We start from the raw sequence: 10,658 nt of genomic DNA, 5'->3' as shown, positions 1-10,658 counted from the left end.
TTTGTTTTTTTTACCCCTCCTTTCCCTCCACTTCTGTTTGACACGCTGAAATGTCATTCCACATACTTAGGGGGACACAGAGGACGCTAAGCCGCGGGTTTTACAACCTGCCTGTGTCGCCCCCCCCTTGATCATGAGTGAGGCCTTGCACACCTTTTCAGACATGAAAGGTCTGCGGCAGCTTGCTGACAGCTGCATCCTCTACCCAAATAACAACGAGAAGTGCTGGAATACAACAGTTTGTCAGGCTGCTGCTGCTGCTGCTTTGTTTTCCAGGGACGATCCACTTGTCTTCTAGTTAGTTGAGTTGTGTAATTTCCTTGTGATGTGTCAATATCACACTTGATAGAAGCAGGAAACGCCGCACAGAATAGTAAAATATTCAATTATTTTGGTCTTGAATTTCACCCGTTCCACTAAGATATCTGTTGCCTCTTCTGAACATTTAGTGCACAGGTTCTTTTGTTCTGTAAGGCTATTCTTGTGATGAGTTGGAACTGTAGCATTGGCTTATGTTTGTGCTATAAATGGCTCCAGGCTGAAGACACACGCAGGCCTGTCTTACCAGAGGTGTGAAGATCTCAGGTGAGGCAGCGTCCCCTCACTGCTTCATTAGACACATCACAGCAAACTGATAATTGTCGTCGAGCTGACTTTAAAGAGTCATTTCCCGCAAAAGAAATCTAATTATTTTTCTTTCTATCACATGATGCGTCTACTTGGCCCGATTCACACCGCAGTGATAACGAACGACGTCCTCCGAGAAGGTCGCATTTTGCCACTTGAGGTTTTCTTTGAACTTTTTTTTTCCGCCTGAGCCGTGAACCAATAAACCTTCCGGAGATCTGCTTCTGTATAAAAACGCTTTGGCCCAAATCGGCTGGACAGAATCCGCCTGTCGGTCGCCGCTGATGTCACTCGGACGCGTGGAAGTCTCGGGCCTATTTCAAACATGAACCTGGACGTTGTCACCGCTCAGCTTCTGTCCGAGTGGAAGAGCCACGAGAGTGCGTTCGGAGAAGATCGGGGAGAAGATCGGGACTCGCTTCAGTCCACCTCGCCGGAGTCCTCGCTGGACTCCCTGTGCTCGTCCCAGGAGATGTGCTTCTCGGGCGGGAGCGGGGAGCTGGAGGACTTCTCTTTCGGCTTCACGGGGCGGAGGGCTGCTTCGGCGCAAAGGCTGGGCAAGCCCAAGATGTCCACCAAAAGACGCATGAAGGCCAGCGAGAGGGAGAAGATGCGGATGAGGAGTCTCGCGGAGGCTCTGCACCATCTCCGAGACTACCTTCCGCCGGACTACAGCAGGAGAGGCCAACCCTTGACCAAGATTCAAACCCTCAAATACACGATCGAATACATCAACAAGCTTTCGGACATCCTGAGCCGCGCGTAACGGGACGCACAGTTGACTTTTTACGCACCGGGTTTAGTGGACTTTAGTGGATTTTATGAGAACTACGACATCTTTGAGATGACTTCTTCATATGATCTCATATATTATGACCGTGGTTTGCAATTTTCTTGATGTATATATTGTTCAGTGGGCACTTGGCAATTTTTTTGTAGCCCATATGCGGCTTTTTTTATGGAGATACAGTGTGCTGTTTGTTGTCATGTATGTTTCTCTTGTGGTGTCTCAAAGCTTATGAAATATAGTTTTACTGATGAATAGTCTCTCTTTAGCAGACATTTTTGTGTTAACATAACTTTGTGTCTTGGTGTTTTTGTAAGCCACATGATATGTGATCGTTTTGTTGTGGATGAAAGCTATTAAATAATAAGGCCTCTTGTGTTTTCTAAATGGCGAGTCATTTGTTTATTCCCTTCTGCTATCTGAACAGAACGATCAGAACCAACGTCTTCAGATTCTTCCAATCAGACTGACAAAACATCGCACAACAGGCTGATTTGGAGCAACGAGTAGCCAATCAAACACCAGTATTCCTCCCGGGGCGCCCACGTGCTTCTCTTAAACAAATCTAAAACCAGGGAAGCGATTTAATCTGAGGAAGCCGAACAACCAAATAAGCGTGGGGACTTTTTTTGAACATTTTTTATTTTTCTAATCCATTTATATGTTTTTTATTAGCTTTGAGGAACATTGTAATATTCTCTGAATACCTCGCCTCCATCATCAGCTAACGTAAGTCTCTCCATTTCTCACCGGCGCAACTGCGTTTAAAACAAACAAACACGGGAACGCGCCTTTTATACACAATTAACACCGGGTGTGCGGCTATTTTCAATTGGGCAATCACCAGGATGCCATGTTTCTGTGACGTTCGACGTGCCTTTTGCTCTGCAGGCTTGTTTACTTTGAAATGACGATGCTTAACAGCCCTCAATAGCACGGGCACTGTCGTTGCAGCTCCTGTGTATACCCGTGTAAATATATGTGAAGATGTGCAGTTTAATGTACTATGAGGACAGAACATCGTTGGATTCAGTAAACCTACAGACATACAAAATATCGTGAAATATAACATTTATAGGTAGGATTAATTGCAGGGTTCTTTTTTTTAGACTTCATTCATTTAAGCAAGATGTTGTTCATTTATAATCTTGTGCTGAATGTTCAATACAACATATTGCAGCGTTTGTGTGATTTATTTTCAGCATTTTGGAAGCTAAACATAATTATGTATGTAAAAATATATGTTATGGGCAGGTTACAGATACACACAAATTAGAAGATTTAATTACAATATTATTGTTATTATTATTATTGATCTTCACCATTTCAGATGGATGCATGTTAAGGAACAGCCTTTGGGTTTTGCCAGTGTGCAGAGATGCGTGTATATGGTTGAAGTAATAGTGGAAGAACACCCTAATGTTTGAACTGGCGTGGTGTTAAAGGTTAAGGTTAAACAGTTTTGCTCTTTTAATCAAAATGCGTTTCAGTTAAAAACTGAAAACAAATGTGAACTCCCTGCCCGTCTCTTGCAGAGGAATGAGGAGGATGCGACATTACCTGGACCGCTGAGGCCAATGGGTATGGATGGGCCAATGGGTATGGATGGGCCAATGGGCATGGGCCCTCCTCCTTCCCCACTCTCCCATGCATCTCAGAGGCTCTTCCCACCCATGCAAGCACCTTTCGCACAATCACATGCATAGACAGCCATGTATGTGTATGTCTTAAGATTTCGATATGATCCTCCTACTCTTTTTTTATTGGAGGTTTAGTTGTGTGTTTTACTCAACTGATCCTACATTTGCGTCAACAGGGTCATCAGCATCGCTATCAGCATCACTTTTTTCTCAGTTTGTTTATCAAATAAAATTGATTTAATAGCCTTTGTCCTACTACAGCAAATGTTCAAAGAATGTTAACTTAGATTGTAAATATAATTGATAATATCTGCTCAACTATTTTAAGCCAGACTCTTAAATAGTCAATGGAATTGGGGAAGACATTACGCAGTATTTTCCTAACTTAAATTGGATGAAATCCCCGACAGGAACAGTTGAGTTGGCTACTCTTATAAGTGTGACCCGTAGTGGCCGAAGCCAAGCATCCAATGCGTGATTTTATCCTTTTATACAGCTACCAATGGACCGGTCTCTCCTCCACCTGGCAGAGGCCAGAGGTGCCCACGGCCCCCTGGTGGCCGAAGCTTTTAACACAGCCTGCCCTAAAAACAATAACCAAACAAAAGGGGCCTAAGGTGGTGCATTTACTGAAACGGGCCTAAATTATGTGTTACAATAAGTCTGCTTAATGTAGCTTTATGACATGCTTTGTTGCCAAATGTCTGCTTATTTATACTGTCTAATGGAAAATAAATAATGTGAAAATGACCAATAACAGCTTATAATCCCTCACAACTTTAACAATGTGAAGGCATTCGGTTCTCTTTGTTAACTGTATACTGTTGGTATTGTAGAATTAATTTGACAAAGTTGAGAAGGTTATGTAGAAGGAAACTTCTGGTCAAAGTTAATTAAATGAAGACACACTTGTTGCAGTCACCCTGTGAGCCTATAGACACGTTTTCATAAATCTTAAAGAAGATGTGGGTGACACTGTATTCATTAAGGTGGAGAAAGATGTGTGAACTAAATTACTGAAGAAAAGCATAACAGATCTCAAGCACCGCTAGTGTTGCACTATGTATCTCTCTCACCTTCCCTTTGCTACATAGAAATAGTTAAGCATTATAACCTCACCAACCCTTACTGTGCAGCTACTTTATGATACCAGTACTGTTTGGAACATTTACTGCATGTTTGTATTCAGCCATCTATCTTGTAATGGCAAAATGGAATACGCCGGAAAATGAATACTTTATTCAAATAGATTTCAAGTAGATTTTATAATATATTTGCTTCAGTTAAGGACAAGAAGTTAGTGTTTGAAGTGTTATAGATAGTCTATTCTCTGTAATTAAAATAACATTTTGTTTGTTTGAACCTGTGAATGTGATTGATGAAAACCGTCCAGACCTATGACATATACAGCGTGTATATGTGTGTGTGTGTGTGTGTGTGTGTGTGTGTGTGTGTGTGTGTGTGTGTGTGTTGGCTAGCACAGATCATGGCGCGGAGGTGTTTTTTTCCCATCCCCCAACCCAGGTGTCTGTTTTTTTTACATGTCAATAGACATGTGGGCAAACCTTAGCAACTAGGAGGAAACCGACTTAGACACCTACACCGGTGGGAGTAACTTACGTAGCTGAATTAAAAAATCAGCTGTATTTTCCCGCCTTCTTTCTCTGCTTCTCGAGCATCTTGTCTTTCATTCTCTGTAATTCTTTCTGCCAGCCTCTTCATACTTGTTCTTCTGTTCATCCAGCTTGTTTTTTCAAGGCTTTATTGGAGCGTACAAGCGTTTGTTTCTTCCTCTTCTTCTTCTTCTTCAACTTGTCTTCCATGTCTTCAATATCGTGTGTGAACGTTTGCTCCTGTGTCTGTGACACATATTCCAATTCTTTAATTTTGTTTGTGGACATTTGTCTTAATAATAATGTCATCTCTCTTTCAACCTTACGTTCCAACACATTATCAACAAATTTACATTTTTTATATTTTTTAGCCGGTTGAAAAGACGTTAAAATGAGGTCTGAGACGTTCAGATCTTTGTTTTTTATACATTAGGATATCGTATAATAGCTTTTGTTGATTACAAATTGTATTGATCAGATTAGTATTGAAGTTAATAAACCTTGTTATACCTTAAGGAGCAGTTTTCTGTGACTTCTTTGTGCATATGGCTGGAAACAAAGCCAGTGTACAAACTCAGACCTTCAATTCCTTGCACTTAATGTGTCAATATCAATTATGAGATTTATAGTTTGGTTATTAGTCCCTTTTTCGGGTGGTGCCCTGTTATTTATTCATTTTGTGAATTTTCTTATTATTATTAGCGATTATTAATAATTCTATTGCAATTCTATTCTAATTCTATTGATGATTTCATTTCACACTATTGACCAACACATAGCCTCTACGCTGTGCCCAACAAATGGTGCCTCGTGTGAGGTTATACCAACATATATATTATTATCATTAATTATAATGCTAATATTGTCTCTCTTTTAAGCTTACGTTCCAACAGATCACATTGCATTGTATTGCACAAAAGTGGAATAAAGAAATCGAAGAAGTGAAAAGGCGCAGCTTCACAAGGCGGCCAGCTGCAAAAAACAAATCACCATATCATCCGGCTACTCTAGTTTACTTTAAAAACACAAAACACCAAAGACACCAAGTTATATGTTAACACAACCATATCTGCTAAAGAGAGACAATTCATCAGGAAAACTATATTTCATAAGCTTTGAGACACCACAAGAGAAACATACATGACAACAAACAGCACACTGTATCTCCATCAAAAAAGCCTCATAGGCTACAAAAAATTGCCAAGTGCCCACTAAAATAAAATAAAAATCAAGAAAATTGCAAACCAAGGTCATAATATATGAGATCATAAGATGAAGTTATCTCAAAGATGTCGTAGTTCTCATAAAATCCACTAAAGTCCACTAAACCCGGTGCGTAAAAAGTCAACTGTGCGTCCCGTTACGCGCGGCTCAGGATGTCCGAAAGCTTGTTGATGTATTCGATCGTGTATTTGAGGGTTTGAATCTTGGTCAAGGGTTGGCCTCTCCTGCTGTAGTCCGGCGGAAGGTAGTCTCGGAGATGGTGCAGAGCCTCCGCGAGACTCCTCATCCGCATCTTCTCCCTCTCGCTGGCCTTCATGCGTCTTTTGGTGGACATCTTGGGCTTGCCCAGCCTCTGCGCCGAAGCAGCCCTCCGCCCCGTGAAGCCGAAAGAGAAGTCCTCCAGCTCCCCGCTCCCGCCCGAGAAGCACATCTCCGGGGACGAGCACAGGGAGTCCAGCGAGGACTCCGGCGAGGTGGACTGAAGCGAGTCCCGATCTTCTCCCCGATCTTCTCCGAACGCACTCTCGTGGCTCTTCCACTCGGACAGAAGCTGAGCGGTGACAACGTCCAGGTTCATGTTTGAAATAGGCCCGAGACTTCCGCGCGTCCGAGTGACATCAGCGGCGACCGACAGGCGGATTCTGTCCAGCCGATTTGGGCCAAAGCGTTTTTATACAGAAGCAGATCTCCGGAAGGTTTATTGGTTCACGGCTCAGGCGGAAAAAAAAAGTTCAAAGAAAACCTCAAGTGGCAAAATGCGACCTTCTCGGAGGACGTCGTTCGTTATCACTGCGGTGTGAATCGGGCCAAGTAGACGCATCATGTGATAGAAAGAAAAATAATTAGATTGCTTTTGCGGGAAATGACTCTTTAAAGTCAGCTCGACGACAATTATCAGTTTGCTGTGATGTGTCTAATGAAGCAGTGAGGGGACGCGGCCTCACCTGAGATCTTCACACCTCTGGTTAGACAGGCCTGCGTGTGTCTTCAGCCTGGAGCCATTTATAGCACAAACATAAGCCAATGCTACAGTTCCAACTCATCACAAGAATAGCCTTACAGAACAAAAGAACCTGTGCACTAAATGTTCAGAAGAGGCAACAGATATCTTAGTGGAACGGGTGAAATTCAAGACCAAAATAATTGAATATTTTACTATTCTGTGCGGCGTTTCCTGCTTCTATCAAGTGTGATATTGACACATCACAAGGAAATTACACAACTCAACTAACTAGAAGACAAGTGGATCGTCCCTGGAAAACAAAGCAGCAGCAGCAGCCTGACAAACTGTTGTATTCCAGCACTTCTCGTTGTTATTTGGGTAGAGGATGCAGCTGTCAGCAAGCTGCCGCCAGACCTTTCATGTCTGAAAAGGTGTGCAAGGCCTCACTCATGATCAAGGGGGGGGCGACACAGGCAGGTTGTAAAACCCGCGGCTTAGCGTCCTCTGTGTCCCCCTAAGTATGTGGAATGACATTTCAGCGTGTCAAACAGAAGTGGAGGGAAAGGAGGGGTAAAAAAAACAAAACACATGCAACGCCGTTACATGGTGTAACATGAAAACTGTGCTAATCCACATCCTTTCCCCCCTTTTTACCATCAGGTGATCAGAGTACAGCAAGGCCGTCTTTGGTGATACAAAACAGACATTTATTTTAACAACTACACTTTTTGTTCACTGGCAACACAATTCCTCATGTTGCTTAACAGCGTATTAAAATCTGAATGAAAAAAGGGTCCTATTTTTGTACCTGTATTTTTACAGAAAGTGATCACAGTAGCAGATTGTGTTTTTCTTCATTATTTCTTAATAATTCTTCACAATTTAATTTGATGTCTGATTAAACAAACACACTTTGGCACTTTGAGCCAGGTCGGAGTGGCTCCTCTGCAGCGCAGATGGTGAAATGGCTTTTGGAACTCGCCATCGTCCTTTGTCTTCACTTGAGCCGCGGGCCCCAGCTGCTGCTTTGAGCTGTGAGCGTTTGTCCCTGCTTCACTTGTTGCACGCTGCCTTCTGACCGAGAGCGGCTCTTTTTTTTGCAATGGCCTTTCCTTTACTGGAGATCTGGATTTTTGGTTTTGAGTTATGGTAAGAAATGTGTTTGAGGGGAGCCAGCTCAAAGTTAACGTCCTCGTGTGAGTCCATCTGGTTCGGCTTCTTGGTTACCACCTGAGCTTCTCTGCTTTGTGTTTTCGTCCCCCGTGCTTGTGGTCGACGGTTGAGCAAATTAGCCACGTCAGGTGTGTCACTTTCCTTCTCCTCTGTATCTTTTCCATCCTCTTCAGCCCTTTCAATACATTTAGATTCCTCTTCGATCTCCGCAGTCCCTTCTTGTTTCTCCCTTTTGGTTGATTTATAGTAGACTAACTCTTAATGACTCTAAGAATTAATGACTGAAGGGGGGGCGGGCACACAGTACAGGTAACCTTCCAGGCTGCAGGAACCCGGAGGAAGCCCTTCTTCACGTCTCTCCCCTTCTTCCTCAGCGACGTGACACTTGAAGTGACAGGTGATCATGCACGGCATCATGATTTTATTTGTGCCATCTCCGTATGACGTTTTCATACAGAAAGAGAGGGGCTATTGTCCGCATAAATATGGGCACTATTATTGAGCTGTGTTAGTCTTCAATCACAGGATACATATGTTGTTTTCACAAGCACAGGATGGATGTGAAGTTAAATGATTTCTTTATCCTTATCCTTTCTTGATCCTTTCTTTTTGTATGCTAATAATTCAATAAATGCAAAAAGTATTGTATTTGGGTCTTTTATTCTACAAAATAACAAACAAATCCAATATCTCTGGACAGCTAAAAAATATTGTTGAGAAGTATTGTTAAGATCATAATTCCTATTAAAAAAAAAAAAAAAAAACACAAAAGGGGACTTAAATGCAGAATTTAATCATAAACGCAAACGGCAGTAGATGAAAGCAATTTCTATGGTTGACACCTTTTCTGTCGTTTGAATCTATATGATGAGCAGATCCCAGGTCCATGACAACTATGTTAACATTGCAGGTTATATCCTATAAACCTCCACTGTTTTTCATCCCTGGCTGAGCTTGTTATCAATGGGGTCCTCCTCCCACATGGGTTTCAGGATGTGATCTGGAACCTTCTCCATGGCAGTCTAGCATGAACAAAAAGTGGGAGAAATCCATTAGACTTGGGATTGAGCGGGTGGGATTGTTATGGGTGTAGATTTGACTCTGCCTAAACTCACCTTTGTCACCTCCATGGCTACACCTTCAGGGAGGTTCCTCTGAACGTATTCAAGGTACACCTGTGCCGTGGAGCCCGTTAAGTGAGACAGCTGCAACACAAGAGCATAGACATCTTAAAGTCATGATGGAATTAAAATTAAAATGCAGCGTTCAGGGTCGTCACCTCAATGAACCGGTAGTGTGTCCTCATCTCATACTGGACCCTGTGGTTTTTGAAGATGTGGACTGACTTTAAGAGTGTAAACCTCTCTGTGTCCTTGGGAAGCTCACAACTGTGGCAGAACAAAAAGAAGGAAAAAATCAAATCAAATCAACAAAACAATGTCTGTAAGTAGCTGGTCCGCATCGCTAGCGTCCTCTGTGGCAGCTTAACTCGTTCAGTACTCACACTTTGCTAATGGCGATGCCCAGCTCTTTAGCTGCCATGGTGGCAAACAACTCATAGCTGTCCAACACGGATTTGTCATGACCTTTGACCAACAGTGACACCCTCTGAAACAGCGCGTCGGGCTCTTTGGTGACAGTGATCTGCAGGAACGCGAGAATGTAAACCGGAAATGAGACATTGCACTTGAGTGGACGTCTCACACTGTTTAATGCTACAAAGGCGTGTGAGATGAATAATTTGCACTGATAACTCACCGATGAAGGCTGTGATGAAAACACCGTTGCCGTGTGGAAGTAAGTGCTGGATGCCAATGGGAGACGGGACCTGCAGGAACAGAACTGTTAACACAAACAAACCCATGAAAAGCTCATAATGGTCTCATTCAATCTTGTGCGTCGGAGCACATTTTAGCATCATTCAACTCTTTAAAGAGAACCGTAGGAGCCACGCTCATTCCACTAATCAAAACCGTGGAATAAACTTAGTTCATGAAATACCATTTTTAATAACAATATAAGTAATTGTTGTTCTTTTTAATTTATCCGTGCAAATTCAAGCACGTTGTAGATAAATTAACTTGAATATTTGCAATATTGTTTATACAGTTTGCTGGAACAAAAGAAGAAGATTGAATTCTTAAATGATTGAAAGTATAAACAGCTGCCTCGACGTACTGTCGATGACAGCTCCTCAAAAGATGACGTGGGCGGATGTTCCCTATATACCAAACTTACCTGAATATATTACATGTCTTGTTAGCTGAACAAGCCCCCAAAGCTCTTGGTACCTGCAAGTAAACATAAAGAATGACACATAAGTGACGTTTGAAAAGACGAGCTTAGGCCGCTGCGAGTGAGAAAACTGCGAGATTCACCGATCATTTCTCAAACTGTGCCATGTATAATTAAAATTATATGTCGGCTACTGTACCGAATGTGCGATTCCTCCAAGGATCCTTGTAAGAGAAAATAGACCTCGTCTGAGGGCCATGGGGGCAGCCATATTTTTAACAAGGTGGGACGGACGAGAGAGAGAGAGAAAAAAAAAAGCTGTTCTTCTTCTTTTTCTTTATGTATATTTACTAAATAAATAGTGTTAAGAATCATTAGCGCCATCAAGTGGCACGGAGTGGAGATAGAAATTCCAA

The 10,658-nt window shown here is 42.4% G+C and overlaps 3 protein-coding genes across 3 annotated transcripts; 1 reads left to right on the top strand and 2 right to left on the bottom strand.

Moving 5' to 3' along the window:
* The first annotated feature begins 41 nt into the window (after positions 1–41).
* LOC120808472 (mesogenin-1-like) lies at positions 42–1,801 on the top strand. Its single transcript, XM_040161423.2, has one exon. It carries the CDS (start codon positions 953–955, stop codon positions 1,391–1,393), a length of 441 nt encoding a protein of 146 aa, XP_040017357.2. The 5' UTR covers positions 42–952; the 3' UTR covers positions 1,394–1,801.
* Positions 1,802–5,661: 3,860 nt separating this feature from the next.
* LOC120808471 (mesogenin-1) lies at positions 5,662–8,514 on the bottom strand. Its single transcript, XM_040161422.2, has one exon. It carries the CDS (start codon positions 6,466–6,468, stop codon positions 6,028–6,030), a length of 441 nt encoding a protein of 146 aa, XP_040017356.1. The 5' UTR covers positions 6,469–8,514; the 3' UTR covers positions 5,662–6,027.
* A 136-nt stretch (positions 8,515–8,650) lies between these two features.
* Positions 8,651–10,585, bottom strand: mrps10 (mitochondrial ribosomal protein S10). The gene is made up of 7 exons (XM_040161415.2): positions 10,442–10,585; positions 10,246–10,298; positions 9,766–9,835; positions 9,512–9,651; positions 9,287–9,395; positions 9,123–9,212; positions 8,651–9,029 (listed from the first exon to the last, which is right to left on the bottom strand). Exons 1-7 carry the CDS (start codon positions 10,511–10,513, stop codon positions 8,946–8,948), a joined length of 618 nt encoding a protein of 205 aa, XP_040017349.2. The 5' UTR covers positions 10,514–10,585; the 3' UTR covers positions 8,651–8,945.
* Positions 10,586–10,658: the final 73 nt, after the last annotated feature.

This window comes from Gasterosteus aculeatus, chromosome 18 (assembly GCF_964276395.1).
Source record: "Gasterosteus aculeatus chromosome 18, fGasAcu3.hap1.1, whole genome shotgun sequence".
Taxonomy (NCBI): Eukaryota; Metazoa; Chordata; class Actinopteri; order Perciformes; family Gasterosteidae; genus Gasterosteus; species Gasterosteus aculeatus.
Note: the sequence above shows the minus strand (reverse complement) of the source record. Positions and strands in the feature narration are given on the sequence as shown.

Excerpts from the sequence above, each read along its gene's own strand:
- LOC120808472 (XM_040161423.2), top strand. The coding sequence starts at position 953 with ATGAACCTGGACGTTGTCACCGCTCAGCTTCTGTCCGAGTGGAAGAGC.
- LOC120808471 (XM_040161422.2), bottom strand. The coding sequence starts at position 6,468 with ATGAACCTGGACGTTGTCACCGCTCAGCTTCTGTCCGAGTGGAAGAGC.
- mrps10 (XM_040161415.2), bottom strand. The coding sequence starts at position 10,513 with ATGGCTGCCCCCATGGCCCTCAGACGAGGTCTATTTTCTCTTACAAGG. Across the intron at positions 9,396-9,511 it reads GGCATCGCCATTAGCAAAGT|TTGTGAGCTTCCCAAGGACA; the intron begins GTGAGTACTGAA and ends GTTCTGCCACAG. Across the intron at positions 9,030-9,122 it reads TAGCCATGGAGGTGACAAAG|ACTGCCATGGAGAAGGTTCC; the intron begins GTGAGTTTAGGC and ends TGTTCATGCTAG.